The sequence below is a fragment of the Meleagris gallopavo genome, chromosome 28, assembly GCF_905368555.1.
Source record: "Meleagris gallopavo chromosome 28, MGAL_WU_HG_1.1, whole genome shotgun sequence".
Lineage (NCBI taxonomy): Eukaryota > Metazoa > Chordata > Aves > Galliformes > Phasianidae > Meleagris > Meleagris gallopavo.
In genome coordinates, this window is record NC_139431.1 from 1,470,468 (window position 1) to 1,487,163 (window position 16,696).

The following is a 16,696-nucleotide window of genomic DNA, read 5'->3' on the forward strand; positions in this document are numbered from 1 at the left end:
CTCATCTCCTGGACTCTATGTTCCTTGTGGTCTCTTCTAACTTGGAACATTCCATTCCATTCCATTCCATTCCATTCCATTCCATTCCATTCTTCTTCTTTTCTCATCCCATCCCATCCACAGGTGCTGTGTAACATCTCTGTGCCTCCCTGTCTATCTGTCCCTGCTGTACAGTGGGTGCTGGGAAACCCAGTCGTGGTGTTTTCCACTGGCACAGCCACGAACAATGCTCCATGGGAAGGAAAAAACAAGGCAGGAGGAAAAGGGCTCTGCAGGGACCATTTCCATCCTCTTGTCCTCCCACACATGAATGCTGCAGGGAGAGATGAGGGCTGGGGCTGCTCAGCTGAGAAGCACCTTCCACCTTGGTTCCTTCATCTTCCAGCCAGGCCAGTGCCACCACTGTTGCTCCATCACTACAAGGTCCTTCCTGGAGATGGCTTTGCTAGGGTGGAAAATTCCTACAAGACGCTGTGGGATGAGGTAGGAATTCATTGTGTTATCACTTCCCAGGGAGACTCTCCATCACTGTGACCTTGCAAGATCATCCCTGGTCCAGGTCCTGGAGGCGTGGGGAGGTGACAGGCAGTGATGCTGGGCAGGACACGAGGTGCCATGCCCACACTGGGTGGTGGCAGAGCTCTGCCTGCTGCCCTGCAGCATCCTCTCTGTCACCTCGTTGCTGTATTTACTATTTCTTCCTCTCCCACCCCCTCTTTTGGGACGAGACAGACTTCCCTGTTTCTATGGTAACCCTCCCCCTCTCCCCTCATTTCTTCAAAGAGGTTTTCATCCGCTTCTGTAGAAAACTGCTATTTTTAGCCTTGGCATCCCCTGCTCCCCCTCCCCACCCTCTGCTCTCAGCACGAGCTTTCCTGAATGAGCAGCACCCACCCAGGCTGTCCCCAAGCTCCCATGAGGGCTGCATGGCTGGAGCAGGAGCTGTTCAGAACCGTGGTCCAAATCCTGGCACCTCCCTTCATTCGTGCTTAATTCCTCTGGGGAGTGTAAGGAAATAGAGGGAAAGCTTTTGTTCTGCAGAAAGACCCCGGGAACATCTGCAGTCCCCATCGCTCTGAACTGAAGCACGAACAGAAGGAATCCAAGAGTCAATCGAATAATGAATAGTAACAGGGCCAGGTGGTGTTTAGCAGATGATAACCTTAGCAATCCCATGGGTATGGGCAGCGCTTCTGGCAGGAGGAAACCACATCTCACCAGTTGGAAGAGAATCCTTCCAGTTCCCAGCATCTGTTTGAAAGATAAGAATTGATGCGTTAAATCTGAGGTCTCCTTAGGAAGGGGTGGTTTGGGGAGAGGGGAAATACCCTACGAAGGCTGCAGCATCCTGGAGAAGTCACAGATGGGGAGGCTGGAGAGGGAGAGCAGGAGGGACCCATGGGTCTGAATCCTGCTGTGGGTTTGGTGTGAGCACATCACCCTCTGCCCAACAGGGTTCTTGTGCTGCTTTTCATGCAAGAGCATGTTTGGGCTGATGCCATCCACGCCACCTTCTGCATCTCAGCCTTCGAGACATCCTGTTTTTCATGGTTGCTGAAGCACCAGCCCAGTTAACCACACAGCAACCGAAACTGACAGCTGGGAGCACCACAGCCCTCAGGGAACCAATGCAGAAAGGAACAAAACGACGTCAAGGCAGACAGGGCCACCAAACCGACCACCAGAGCTCTGAGCATCCCATGTGGGATCTCCTCCTGCTGCTGGCTCTGGCCAGGATCTGGTTTGCTCCCTGAGCAGCCACTGGGAGACAATTAGGAAACAGAGGCACTGAAGATGGTGCAAAGGGATTTTGCTCACCAGCTCCATTCATCCCCCACTGTGCACCAGCAGCCTCGGTGCTGGCAGCAAAACAAGAGAGAGAAAAAAGCCAAAACAGCACAAAACCAAGAAGCTGAGTGCTGCTTTCCTAGGAACCTGCCCAAATGCGGAAATCAGAGGCAGGGGCAGAGCTCAGGCCCCCAAGGAGAGCCCTGTGCTGCTCCGTGCAGACATAGAGGCCAGTGGGGTCAGAGCAGATGATTTGTAGAACTCAAGGCTTCAAGTTTCCCTGTCATTGCTAAATTCCCAGTCTGAGCCTACCAGGAGCAGGCATGGGGCCACTGCTCTGCTCCCAGCCTTGGCCCTCAGCTTAGAGTCTTGCACAGGATTTGGGGATGCATTCTCAGGAATAGGGTTTGCAAATCCACCCAGCTCAAGAGCTCAGTCAACAGTGCAGTGAAACAATATCTCACTTGCAGGGGCCATTGGGTCATGGGATGCAACAGAACAGCACTTTTGCATTGCAATATAAGCCACCCCAGCAATGAGTGCCCCACCAGCAACAGATGCTGCACCAAAACCAGCATTCCCACGTTGTCTTGGCTTACATCACCCATCTTAAACTCTGGGTTTCAGCTGTGCCACGGCTCTGCCCACTTTATGGCCCCCAGCTGTGTTCCCCAGAGCAGGAATATGCAGGTGGTTGAAAAGCAAAAGAAATCAGAAAATTCTGCAGGTCTCCACTGCCCTCCAATTGCTCTCAGACTGCCCAAGTGCAGACCGGTCCCAGCTGCTGCAGATTAAATGCAGCTTGTACAATCGTCATTTATTTTTCCATTCTCTCTCACTCTTCAATATTTTTTAGACAAGCCGTAACCTAAAAAAGCTCTGAGATTATTTGGCCAAGCTTGCTTTTGGGTGAAGCCCAAAGACGTGGTACAAAGCCAAGGGCAAGGTTTTCAGATGAACTTCAAGCCTCGTTTCTCAAGCTCTCCGCCTGCAATGAGGACGAGCGGTTCAGTGCCTCCACTTACATTGGCTTTGCCAAAGTATCACTGGTGACATCCCTTCTTGTGACACTCACAATGAGAATTTCAAGGCTTTACTCAGAGCGACTTCGGTTTAAAGCCAGTGCAGCTCTCCAGGTTGGTGGGGTGGATGGAAATGTGCAAATTTTACCCCATGATTTTGCTGCTCGGTTTTATTCCTGAGAAATGCATTACATTTCACATTCTTTCACGCTGAAAAATGAGCAGTGAGTTCATAGAATCATAGAATGGCCTGGGTTGAAAAGGACCACAATGATCATCTCATTTCAACCCCCTGTTATGTGCAAGTCACCAACCAGCAGAACAGGCTGCCCAGAGCCACATCCAGCCTGGCCTTGAATGCCTCTGGGGATGGGGCATCCACAACCTCCTTGGACAACCTGAGATATCTCATACCCCATCTCTGTTACATCCTCGGACCCCCAGCATCTCTCCTCCCCCATCTCACCACCCACCCCCATCACCATGGCACCACCAGAAATGTGTTTCAGCCGTTTTATTGAACTTTGCGTATGAAAGAACAGTTTTGAGTCCTAATGAAAAAAAAAAAAAAAAAACCATTAAAAAAATAAATTTGACATCAGGTAAAAAAATCCACACGACCAGAAAATAAAAACCCAAAAACCCACCAGTGTGGAGCTGAATATGCAGCCCACAGCACAGTGGGGTCACCAGGACAACAGGATGTTTGTTCGAGCATCAGATCAGCACCGATGGAATAAATTGAAACGTGGGCAACACAGCTCACTGGGCAAACCAAAATGAAAAAGAAAGCAGGGCAACGAGGCTGAGCTTTGCATCTCCAGCCACAAATGGTGTTGTTTCTGCAGTCTGGCTGCTCTGGATTTGGCCCTTGTGCAGAGAAAGCCACTGGGTTATCAGGTGGTTGTGTTGGGTTTCAGGAGGCAGGATGTCACTGTTGGAATATCTCTGTGTGTTGCTGCTGAGATAGTCCTAAGGACTTCTCATCACCAGCCAAAGTGCTGCCTGATGACGTGGAAAGCAACGTCAACGTTATACCCAGCCAGGAGGGAATCATGGAAATGAATTGCATAGTAAATGATGGGAAACGAAGAAATCAAGACCTCCTGTGTGAGAGGTGGGTGCTTGGTCAGGTTTCCCCTCTTGCAAAGCTTTGGGACCCCAGGTTCTAAAGGAAGAGCCTATTCTCCTTGGGAGGAGCTGAGTTTGGCCATGGGAACACTCCTCCCTCTACAACAACAGTTTTCCTCCCTACACACCAGGTTGGGTGCAACTTTCAGACATCACCCTGTTGGCACCCAAACAAATGATTAAATCCCATTTCTCATACACCAGTGGCAGGTAGATGGTAGCAAACACACACCATTTTGACTAAAACTGTCCCATTTCAGGCACTGGGCCACAACTCCACGCCATTGCTACTTCTCCTCTTAATAGCACAAAGGCTCAGATGTGTCAGTGGCTTTTCTAGAGCCAGGAAAGTCATCCTGCCCCAAAACATTCTCTGAAATGGCACTGCTGCTGGCCTGGCCTTGATGTCGTCAGAGACAAAGATCTGGAAAACAGCAGAGGAGGACAGCGGATCTCAGCCCATTCCTTTGGAAGATGCACTGACGATGTCATCTTCGAAAAGAAAAAAATTGTGTCAACGAAGGGTGATTTCCCTGCGTCAGAGGTGGGCAAAGACACCGCACTACAGAGCGGTGCAACAGGAGAAGCAAGAGAAGGAGTCATGCAGACTTCCAAGGTTGTACAGAGGAGAAAAACCCTATTCTTCAGTTTTAGAAGAATTCAGTGGCGACAGCAGCATTAAACGCATTTTGGATAACATCTGTGCCTCTCTCAGCTGTTATCCATGAGCATCACCCCAGTGCCATCCCAGTGACTACAGCACCCTGGGACCCTGCCCTACAAATCCTCCAGGAGGGGCCCTGTGGCAAAGCTCCCATTGCCATCAAGCACACTGACACAGGAAGGGAGGAGGGCTGCAGACAGCAGGAGGAGCTCAGACGTGTTTGGCGTCTCAAGCGCCGCACGACGCACGGCTTCCTCAGCATCTCTGAGCGTGGCTTTGAAGGGCTATGAATAAAGATGAGCAGCCTGCAGTCGGATGATTATGGGAATAAATACGTGCTATTTTTTGGGGGACCTTCTCTTGCTGTCAGCCATCATTAAATCTCTCCCCTTTTTTTTTTGTTTTTTAATCGACTGGATACATTTTTAATTTGCCTTCCCTTGCCAAATCCGGCTCTTCCTTCAAAGCGACATTTGTGCATGGCTGTCCTGCTATGATGGTTGCCTATAAAACACACAGGGCTATCTTTGGAGTCATGACAATGCAGACAATACACCGGACCAACAATTAAAGACTATCAAACTCTCGCTTATTTGGAGAAAGCACATTAACAATTAGCCGGGTCAGCAATCAAGCAAAAGAAATCCAACAGCATGGAGCACACGTGGGCTGAAGGGCAGTTTTGTTGCCAGAGCTGATAAGTACAACACTGAAAACAGGTTGAAATTTGGTGATTTCCACGATTTGGAGATGTCAAAGAGTCACGGAATTGAGTTGGAAGGAGACTTAGAGGCCATCTGGTCCAATTGCCTGCAATGGATGGGGGCACTCAGGATGTCCACGGGGACGGTGAGGTTTGGGGAGCAGAGCTGCTGGCACCCATTGGGGCATCACTGCTTCAGAGCCCAGCAGAAGGGCTCTGCTCTTCCCATCCCATCCAACCCCAAGCAGAGAGATGCTTTAACACAGAGCTCATTGAAAACAGACGAGGCACAACCACGGCGCGCACGCACATAGCTTGTAAAAAAATCTCCGGGTCACACACCAGTGAGAAAGAAAAAATAACTTCTGTACTGATACATTCTATCCCCACTTTTAAGGGCTACTGTTTAATGTTCCAAAAGAAACTAAATTCAACACCTCTGGGATCAGGGCTTCCCGAGAGGAAATCAGCTCTCCTCCTGCCCACAGGGGTGCTGGGTCCCATCTCATGGGGTGCTGGGCTGTCTGCAGCCCCGACTCCCCCACAGGCTGCTCGCCCCTATGGGATCACTGCAGATTTGTTCGTTGGACCCCTTTTGCACCCTCAGGACCAGGCTAGGTGCTGCAGGAAGGCTGCAAACCCATCGTTTCGCAGCTGTTTTGCAGGGCTGGATGTGACGCAGAGCCCTCCCATCCATCACAATGGAAAGAGAGCACCGCTGGGTTATTTGGGGCTCACAGGGATGGAAATGAGCTCAGCCCTCACCCCCAGACACTGGACAGCTTTTGGCATTCATCCCAGTGCTGGAGAGCTGCAGCCTGCTGGGAGGACATGGCTCCCATTGCAGGAGGCAGGGAGGGATGCCTTTGGTGCAGCACGTACCTATTTATAAAGAGCATACACAGGAAAGCCAGAAAAAAATAGAACAGAACTTGTTCACTTCCTATGGCCAAAACCAGCCCGTGTCACTGGGAGCACTGAGAGCAACCCACGTGCCCCCATTTTGCTCCCACCCCAAGCAGAACACTTGGACAGCCCACCGGCGGCTCTGCTCAGCATTTCCCTTCTGATTGCTCAACCTTCCAAGAGGTTCCAAACCCATAACCCCAAATCCTGAAATAACATCCAACCCATTTCCACCTCTGTCTTTTTTTTTTTTTTTTTTTTCCTCCTGGCTTGGCACCGTCTCATCACATTGCATAAAGAATCTTCCATCCATAATGCACTTGTGAGAAGACACGGACGAGGCGAGGAGCAGGTCGGGGTGGGGAGCTCCATCCATCAGTGAGTGCTATCTCCTTCAGAGGTGTCTCATCCCCAAGCACAGTCCTGAAGCTCTCACACTGAAGCTTTTCTGCTCTCTGTTGGGCAAAGAAAAAGCAGCGTTGGTGCAAACAGCCTGGCTTTGAAAAGAAGCAGCACGTTGTTATGGTTTCAGTGCAAAGTGGGGTGGATGGCACACATTGGTCCCCTCGGACGACTTCAATCCCCGTTCCCCAGAAATGAAAAGGGAAATTTCGCTAATTAAAATCGTTTAACAGAGTGAATGCAACGCAGCTGAAAGAGAGCTAAAGCTAGGAAAAGATTCATTAAGCATATTCTGGTTATTAACTATTCGCTCACGTTAACGGCAAGTTGTAAATCCAATCCAAAATAATTACCATGAAGTGAGTCTTCCTCATCACATTTTTCTCTTAATCAAGCTGAGCTCCTGAAGACCTGATATGGTCTTAAGCAACTGGCTGATAGCTGAGAGCAGGGGCTGATTGCTGAGACCCAGCCTGAGATCCAACCTCTGTCCCACCACCTCCATCGCTTCCATTTCCCCCCAAAAACGAACACCTCCCTCCATCCCACAGCTGGGAAATGGGGCATTGCTCTGCCCACCCACAGTGGGGCACAGCCCTGAGCTGGGGGGATGTGGCACTGAGCTCTGAGTGGATCCCAAGCGCTGACCCCTTGGTGCTGATGTTTGAGTGAGGATTAGTAATGCTTTTGATGGAGAGGTTCATTAACTATATTAAAACCAGCCTGATGAGCGCTAATGAGCGCTGCCACCAGATCGGATGACGAGAGCTGGGTGCTTCGTTAGTGGGAAGGATCTGTGTTAATGAACTAAGTACTAACGAACCTGGATCCACTTCTCCCAGTCTGGCCATGAACCCCTTCCCTACAATAAGCCAGTTTTCCCCACATGAGCCTGTTGTACCCAAATGGCTGAGCCTGGAGCCATAACATGCACCCAGATAGGAACCTCAGCACAGCACGGACTGATCAGATGCAGAGCAGTGGGCAGAAATGCAGACACAGCTCAGGTTTCCCAGCTCTTTCGGGTACCCCAATGCCTTTCCAGGATGTATCCCTGTCCTCGTAGACAGAACCTCCAAACCCTCAATCTCATGATGTCATTATTCCACTGAATTCAGCCAGAACAGTAGTGGGAGTGAGGTCAGAAGCATGCAGGAGATGTTGCTGCTCTGGCTCCTGAAGGGATGCAGATGTATTCCCAGCACACAGGGATGATGAAATCCTCCCCCCTCCAACAGAAGCAGAGGATGTGAAGCAGCAGCTACAGAAATCAGAGGTTGTTCAGTTGGTGGAGCCAAAGGATTTGTGGCCAAGAGGTGGGAGTTGGCGGAGCGGCTCGAGAGACTGCGTGCACCGCATCTTCCTTGAGCCCTGGACCCGGGGGAAATCTGGGACTGGAAAACAGCTCCTGTTGAGCCAAATCCTTAAGGGATAAACAAAAAGGATGGGTCTGTCCGCCTTCCTCTCATCCCAGAAAATATGTTGGAATGGCTGAGATTTTTAATACAGAATTAAAGTGCGGGTTATAATTGATGACAAACAGTGCAGCTTTGGGGGAAATAGATTTTATCACATTAACTTGATGAACTCTTCTTACTGAGCTCCAGGTACGGCTGATGGAGTTATGTGCTGTTGTAATGCACTCCTGCAAACGAGCTGCACGGCACCTTGGTTTTGAAAATGGAGCAACAAATGCACAGAGATTTCAGGAGAAATGAGGCATGAGGGTGGAAATGCAAGTGCAAAGATGCACATCCTCCATGTCTGCAGCACAGGGAATCCCATTTCATGGACTGCAACCTGCACAGCATCCCCCAGCCACACTGCAGTGCTCTCAGCTTCTTTTTTTTTTTTGCTACCACAGGAGTAAACAGCAAAACAGATCTTTCTGCAGACACAATAATGCTTTGCAATGCGTGCATTTGTCTTTTCCATGCTTCACTGCAGCCTTCGGGTGCTCATGAGAGCAAAACCTGGAGCAGAGTTGCTGCTGCAGGAGCCCCACTGCACCCCAGCCACCACTGATCAAATCGTGACATAACCCAAAAGGATTTTCCATATCTGCTATGCAAGAGGCAAGCAAACAGCTGGTGCTGGTCAGCATCAACACAACTCCAAGTGCACTTTGCTGCCTGGAGAGCAAGAGCAGAGATAGCCAGTGGCTGATGCAGTCATGCACATCCGCACCAAGTCTTCCCACACAGTACGTGTAAGGATGCTAAAAATGAAGTGCAACAAATGTGGAAGAGCAACAGACGTGACGGAGCTTCGCCGTGCTCAGAAAAGCATCCGAATTACGAGTGGTGAGGAAATGAATCACTGCAGAACCAACACAGCACCGCTGATCCGGGGGTCTTCACGTACAGAGATGGTTCCCTCTGTGCAGAGGTGAAGAGCAGCCAGAGGGAAGTATTTGAGCAGAGTGACAAGCTGAATGAGATAGGAGACAGGTTTTAATTTACTGGAGCGTGTCCTTCTTCATAAGAAGGAGAAAACTGATGGTGCCCTGCAGGCACAACCGTGCATGAAGGTTTCCCCTTCTGCAGAGCATCCTCAGCGCTCTGCCAGCAATGAGACACGGATGGGCCCCTGAAATGTGGGGATCTCAAAAAGCAGCTCCTCGTTCACAGAGGAAAGGCAAGCAGGGGCTCTTGGGGGATTTTCTCAGAGTGTTTTTGGCTATTTTGATGGCTCGAGCTGAAAGGGCAGCGTGGGACTCCGCTCCCATCCCTCTTCCGCACAGAGAATGGTTCTCATGAGCAAAAAATGCTGTTTGCTCTCTGCTGCTGACAAACAGCAGGAGCACAGCAGCCCTGACGCCTTCCAGCACAGAGCAGCAAACACGCGTCCCGTCAGAAGGGATGAATATCGCATTGACGGAGGCACCATTACTCATTTTCCTGCTCGGGAAGCCAAGTTTGGGAGAAAAAGCTCTCGGTTGTGCCTGGGGCTCTGTCCTATGAGCTGCAGAGCCCTCACTGGGGCTGCTCCACTGGGCTCCCCCCAGGAGCAAACGTTCCCCATGCAATGCAATGGTAGGGCAGCTCCATGCCGTACCCTAAGAAAAACCTCCATCAGTGCCCACCCAAATGCTGTTAACCCCCACCCCCACTACCAGGGGAGGGATTCCCAGCACCGGGAGACACCCAAATGTCCCCAGATCCACAGCACCCAAATGTCCCCAGATCCACAACACCCAAATGTCCCCAGCTGCACATCGCTGCCCAAAGCCATGCGCTGGGGGAAGACCCAGAGCAGAGAAAGGTGAGGATGAGCAGCACCAGCTCCGTAGCAGCGAAGGAACGCACAGGATTTGCTCTCCCCATGGCATCCCACAATGTCCTCAAAACACCTGCACCCATTGCCCACACGCATACCTTGGCACAGGGATGCCATTGCTGAGCTTTCCTTCCCCTACACAAAGTGCAGGAGACTGAAAGGCAGAACGCTGCCGGGTGCGATCCTACCCGTGTGCTTGCACCCTATTGCTTTGCACCACAGGTTTGCAGCCTGTTAAAGCATTCAATTATGGAGAAAAGCACTGCCTTGTATAGGGCTGGGCTGTGCTTGCACGTAGATATGCATATTTTAAAAGCTTGGCAGGAAGAGGGCTCCAAACTACACAATTGAACAGATTTCATGCAGAATGCCCTCCACACACACAAACCACCACCAGAACCCCATGCTCTGCTCTGCCAGGACACCCCTTGGCAATGGGTGAGAGCTCCTTCCCTTCTGCTGGGGAAGCTGCTGCTCTGCCCTTCGTCCCCACTAAACTGTTCCTAAATTGGGGATGAAAAACAACCAGCAGCTTCCTTTGTCCCTTTGTCAAGGGACAGAACAGCAACAATTGCCCAAAGAAATCTGACCCTGCAGGAGGAAAGGGACACCCCAGCCCTGCTCTGTGACCCCGGAGTGGGACAGATCCCATCCGCCTGAAGGGCATCTGCTGTGCTGGGGAGCAGTGAACCTTTTTGGAGGAATCCGGGCCACAAAAGTGTAAATAAGCAGGAGAAAAAAAGTGAGAAAAGCATCAAGCAGAAAGGCCAGGATGCTGGGGTTCCTGTATCAAAGGTGATGCACCCATGGGGAGGCAGAGACCCTACGGTCCCCTAAACGCCACCAGGAGCCCAGGGTAACACCTGTTTTGAGGCAAGCTTCACAGCCCAGTGTGCTCTGCTGTGCCTGGAGCAATGGTTGCAGCAGCACTAACACACAGCGGATGCACACAGAGAGGCAGCAAGGGCGCATGAAGTGGATGCACGCTGCAAGGCAGCGAAGGAACAGACACGGATGGAAGCTGCAAGGCAGCACAGGGCTCTCCATCCCCACGGGCTGCCACAGAGCAGTCTGGCAGCACTTTGCAGCTCCTGGCAGGATGCACTCAGTGGAGCTGTCAGACCATGCGGCACACAGAGTGCGCACCGAATGGCACCCAGCAAGACTGACAGCACGGAGGGATGGAGCAGACAGAAATGGGGCAGAGCACAGCAGGGATATCCCCGTTTTGCTGCTTGCTGTTCCCTCTCCCATTTCTGTGCGTGCCTTCAGCGCTTTGACGTTTTTCAGCAGTGCCATTCAGTGCTTGAAAAACTACGGCAGATGATCCGGCTTCCTTAGCACCTCTGTGATAAAGCGCTTTTTGCTGACAGTAAAATGTGTTTGAAGCTGTTCTGCCCCCACTGAATGAGGTGGGGAGCAGCCAGAAAAGCAAACTAACGACCGGTGAGGCTTCTGCTTATTTAAGTGGCACAGAAACTGAGAACTGTGTGCTGCTGTTTCCAGGCACACATGTGGTTTCCGTGCCAGTGCCATCCGTGCAACTGCCACAGCAAAAATATCACAACAAAACTCAGTGAGGAGGGGGGAGAGCTCCCACTGCCCTGAGCTCCAACCCTCCTTTTAGGACAGAGCATGCAGAAAAGCTTTGATAGCCAGCAGAAGGGAAAGCTCGCAGCTGGCTGTGACAGCTCAGCCTGCTGGCAAAGGTGCCTGGGGGTTCCCTGCTGCCCCGTGCTCTGGGATGCTGTCAGGGTGAGGGCTGTCAGCTCCGTGTGGCTGCAGAGCATCGCCCTCACCATGGTCAGAGCAGATCCTCTGCTGGGGAAACTGCTGCAGCTCCAATAAAGCCGTCAGATGCCATTAGTGAAGAAGCTGCTTGGATGTTTTCCTTTGGTGCTGAGGGTTTTATTCACTGGTTGGGGTGCTGGGGCTGAGGGGCAGTGTGAGGTGGCACAAACCATCCCAATGCTTTTAAAGTCCAGAGGAAAATTTCAGCAAATTTCCCAGCAAAATTTCCAGTTTCAACACGGTCAAAATCCTCCCTTCCATCCCCTCAGGAAACACGTGGCTCAGCCAGGTTGGGCTCCAGGTATCCTTTGTCTTTGCTGGCATTCCTGTGCACTCCCCACCTGACAAACCTCTTTGTTCTTACCCCAAAACCAACTGGCACAGAGCAGGGCCCCACCAGCCCCACTGGGGACCAACCCAGAGCACCAAAACACTGCCACAACTCTTCTCTTTTTGCACAGTTTTGGACAGATCCCTGCAAGAGCAGCACAGCTTTCCCCCAGCATTGCTCACCCAGTGCTCAGTGTGCAACACCAGAAAGCAAAGTGAGAAGCACGCAGAACTGGAGGAACCTTAGGATGCTGCCATGCCATTACACCCAAAGTGCACGAAGACACACGAGGGCAGCAGGGGAAGCTGGAAAACAACACCACGCAGAAGGAAACACGAGGTTTGTTCCAAAAAGCAACGATGCAAACAAAAACCTCTCCCCCCTTGCAAAGCTCACCTGATCCCATCAGATGTCCTGCAGCCCCCGGTGTGCACGGAAGGATGAAGGAGGCACATTTTCCCTGGCAGCTTTGGGCTTACATTGCAATCTTGCTCTTTCTAGCTCTGCATTTCTCCCCCTGGTTTCCAAAGGCTGCCGAGCTTTCCCCGGCTGAGCTTTCATTTCTGCCCTTGGAGGACACTTTGGGCTTTTGCTCTGGGTGAGGTGAGCGCGGTCCTTTCTCCACTCATGTCTGCAGGCTCCCAAATCTCACTGCCAAGGTGTGAACTCCTCTGAGAGGGAGAGGAGGACCTGGGGAGTGCTTATTGCCTACGAGCGGGTGTTTGGGTGCAGGGATGGGCTGTAGGATGGGGTGCGGATGGGGGTGCGGGATGGGATCCCTGTGCGGTGCAGAGCCGTGGGGTGGTGGGGCTGGAACCATCTGGAAGGGCTTTGGAGGGAAGGGTGAGGGCCGAGGGGGGGATGGGAGAAGGGATGCCATGACAACCTTTTGGGGTTTCCCAGGAAACCGGGGTCGCCATAGCAACTGCATCACTCCGGTCCGAATTAGTGACTTCCGCTGGAAGGCGTGCTCACCACTTTAATCTCCTTGCCATAAGCAGCTGCATCTCTCCCAGACGCGGTGCAAAAGGTGGAAACATCCCTTTGTCTGCAGCTCGGCAGCTCAGCCCTCGTGCAGCCACCCCATCCCGCTCCACCCGCCGCAGCACACGGACCCACAGATCCTGAGCTGGGTGAAATCATGCCCGGGGCTGCAGGGGAAGGGAATTAAGGGTAGAAAATAAGGGGGTCGGGTTTTAGTCTGAACCGAATGCGCTCGGCTTGTGATCAGATGAGAATGTCATAAATGATCTATCGGGGGAGAAAAGGGGATCTGCGGTGCGTCCCTAAGGGCACACCGCCTCCCAGCATTGAGCACCGTTTAACAACCTGCTAACGGAGACCGTGCGAAATTAAAGGGTTCTTTCCTCCCAGCCCCCTTCCAGAGCTCGGCAACATGTTTTCCTCGTCTCCCCACCCAATCCGGGGCCGCTAATCCAACAAGTGAGCTTATGTGATGGAAGGGAAATGGGCTCCGCACCGCCTGCAGGGAAGGGGGAGCAAACCAGGAGCAAAGCGAGACGTTCCCAAAAGCCAGGAAACAAAGGCAGCCCTGCAACACGTTGCAGAACAGACACCTGCTCCAGCGGTGCCATTTGTCTTCATTCTCCTTCTCCGTACCCATCGGCCGTCCTCTTTTCTTTGGAGAATTTTAAATCCCTTTCGGATCTTTAGAAAGGAAAAAAAAAAAAAAATCTACAAAAATAAACGTATAAAACCAAGGGCGCAGACAGACGGACGATGGTGCATGTTCCACACAACACCAAGTACACACGGTCACTTTTGCATCATTATTGTTATTAATTTTGTTTTTTTTTTTTTTTTACCACATCCTCAGGTTTCGCTGCCGCTCTGTGTTTATTAAACATCCGTAAAGATCTTTTTGATGTTCACACAGTTGGGATTGTTTGTGGTTGTGCAGTTGCCTGTCTTAAAGGCAGCCTGTTTGAATGCACTGTGGTTGATTCCCCCCTCCTCTATCACCATGTACTCGGATTTGCTGAGGGTGGAATTGCTGCGTGCCTTCCTCATCTCTTCGGTAGACGAGAGGTGCTGGCAGCTTCCAACGTGCATGTACTGGGCTTGCTCCTCACCTTCTGTTTCCCGGTGGTAGAAATAGTTGAAATTGGAGACTATGACGGGCACGGGCAGGGCGATGGTCAGCACCCCCGCGATGGCACACAGAGACCCCACGATTTTCCCCCCGATGGTGATGGGGTGCATGTCCCCATAGCCCACTGTGGTCATGGTCACCACCGCCCACCAGAAGGCGTCAGGGATGCTGCTGAAACCCGAACTGGGGTCATCGGCCTCGGCGAAGTAGACGGCGCTGGAGAAGAGGATGACGCCGATGAAGAGGAAGAAGATGAGCAAGCCCAGCTCCCGCATGCTGGCCTTGAGGGTCTGCCCCAGGATCTGCAGCCCCTTGGAGTGCCGGGACAGCTTGAAGATCCGGAAGACCCGCACCAAGCGGATGACTCGGAGGATGGCCAGGGACATGGCTTGCTGGCCGTTGCCTTGCCTCTCTGCCAGCTCGGTGCCCAGCGTGATGAAGTAGGGAATGATGGCCACAATGTCAATGATGTTCATGATGTTCTTGGAGAAGGTGGCCTTGCTGGGGCAGGCAAAGAAGCGCACCAGCAGCTCGAAGGAGAACCAGATGATGCACAAAGTCTCCACCACAAAGAAAGGGTCGGTGAAGGACGACACCATGGAAACGGCCGAGGATGAGGAATTGGTGAAGACATCGGGTGGGAGAGGGCCAGCACCCGTCCCAAATGTCCCCACGGTTCCCTCATAGTCGTGGTCATCCCTGAACTCAGGCAGGGTCTCCAGGCAGAAGATGACAATAGAGATGAGGATGACCAGGACGGAGACGATGGCGATGCCTCGGGCCGGCCCGGAGCTCTCAGGGTACTCAAAGAGCAGCCAGACCTGGCGCTGGAACTCCTTCTCGGGGAGCGGCCGCTGCTCCTCCCGAATGAAACCCTCGTCCTCCCGGAACTTCTCCATGGCCTCCTCCCCCAGCTGGTAGAAACGAATCTCCTCGGAGAAGATATCAATGGGGACGTTGACGGGTCGTCGGATGCGCCCGCCCGACTGGTAGTAATAGAGGATGGCGTCGAAGCTGGGCCGGTTACGGTCGAAGAAATACTCGTTGCGCAGGGGGTCGAAGTAACGCATCCTTTTGCGGGGGTCCCCCAGCAGCGTCTCGGGGAACTGCGCCAACGTTTTCAGCTGAGTCTCGAAGCGCAGCCCCGAGATGTTGATCACCACCCGCTCGCAGCACTCGTGCTCTCCGCTGACCTCCGCGGGATGCCCTGCGGGGCCGGCGGCGGGCGGCGCGGGGTGTTCGTAGCGTTCCCCCCCCAGCAACGGGTGCGGATGCTGCGGTTCCTCCGGCAAAGGGTCCCCGGCGCCCCCCACCACCGTCATGCTGTTTTCCTCCGCCTCCTCGCCCTCTTCTTCCTCGTGGCCGGGGGGCGGCTGCGGGGCGCCGGGGGGAGGCTGTTCGGTGTAGCCCAGGTTGTGGTGGCTGCTGTTGGGGGGCCGGCCGGCGGAGGAGGCGGCCGGAGAGTGCAGCAAGCTCCGGCGCTCGTCCATAAAGGTGTGGGGAGGAAGGGGGAAAGGGCGAGAGGAACGGCGAGGCGGCGGTCGGAGCCTCTTCTTCCTCTTCTTCCTCCTCCTCGGGGCGGAGAGGGAGAAGCAGCCGCCCCGCTCCCGGCTGCCGCGGCTCTGAGCGGCGCCGGGCTGCGCTCAAAAAGTCCGCCCCCAGCGCTGGCACCGCCTCGCCCCGCCGCTCCCCGAACCCCCCCGGCACCGCCCGGTTCGGGGACCCCCGGAGCCCCGCGGAGCGGCTCGCGCTGTGCCCGGGGTGCGGTGGGGCTGCGGCGGGGAAGTGCCGGAGGCTTTGGGGGCTGGGAGCAGCGGGGGGAGTCCTGAACGGCAGGGTGTGTGTGTGTGTGTGTGCGTGTATACATGTGTGTGCCTGTGTGTGTGCACATATGTATGCGCGTACATGTGAGTTTGCATGCCTATGTGCATGCGTGTGTGCATGTGTGTGTGTGCCCGTGTCTGCGCACACGTATGTGCGTATGTGTGCATGCATGTGTGCATGTGTGGATGCTTGTGTGCACGCACGTGCAAACATGTGAGTGTGTGCATGTGTGTGTCTGAGTGTGCGTGTGCAACCCCACAGCAAAATCAGTGCAGAAGTGAAGCTGGCTCAGCCCTCTGTAAAGGCAGTTGCAGTCTTTCCTGCAAGGAAGCTGGAAGGCTTCCTCAAGGCTTTTCTCAATCAATCTTTTTAGACAAATAGTTCACTTTTGGTCAAATGGGATTTTTTTTTTTTTTTTTTTTTCTGCAGAAAGCCTTTTTTGCAGAATCCCAGTGCTGGCAAAACATCCCCACAAGACTTGCACAGAGGGGTAACTCGGGGCCAACGCCCCCATCGGTCCCTGTGCTCCCAAACCCCATTGATTGCTTTCCAGGAGCGCTCCTATCCTCAGCTCCGTGCCAAGAGAGGCTCTGGGTATTCAGGGGATTCCTGGCTGGGAAAAGAGCCTGACCACATGGGTCAGGGATGTGTTAAGAGCATCCCAATCCCACCCCACCCCAACAGTCCCACTGCAGAGAAGGTGAAATCCTCACCACCAGCCCCGCTGCAGCTCCTTCCTGCT

General features: G+C 53.0%; 1 protein-coding gene and 1 long non-coding RNA gene across 2 annotated transcripts; one reads left to right on the forward strand and one right to left on the reverse strand.

The window, feature by feature from the left end:
- Positions 1-3,309: 3,309 nt before the first annotated feature.
- On the reverse strand, positions 3,310-15,818 carry LOC146542620 (potassium voltage-gated channel subfamily A member 3-like). The gene is made up of 2 exons (XM_085210409.1): positions 12,414-15,818; positions 3,310-6,669 (listed from the first exon to the last, which is right to left on the reverse strand). Exon 1 carries the CDS (start codon positions 15,618-15,620, stop codon positions 13,878-13,880), a length of 1,743 nt encoding a protein of 580 aa, XP_085066535.1. The 5' UTR covers positions 15,621-15,818; the 3' UTR covers positions 3,310-6,669; positions 12,414-13,877.
- Positions 12,159-13,027, forward strand: LOC146542621 (uncharacterized). Its single transcript, XR_014879922.1, has 3 exons — positions 12,159-12,356; positions 12,519-12,620; positions 12,921-13,027. It is a non-coding gene; the product is annotated as an uncharacterized LOC146542621 (long non-coding RNA).
- Positions 15,819-16,696: the final 878 nt, after the last annotated feature.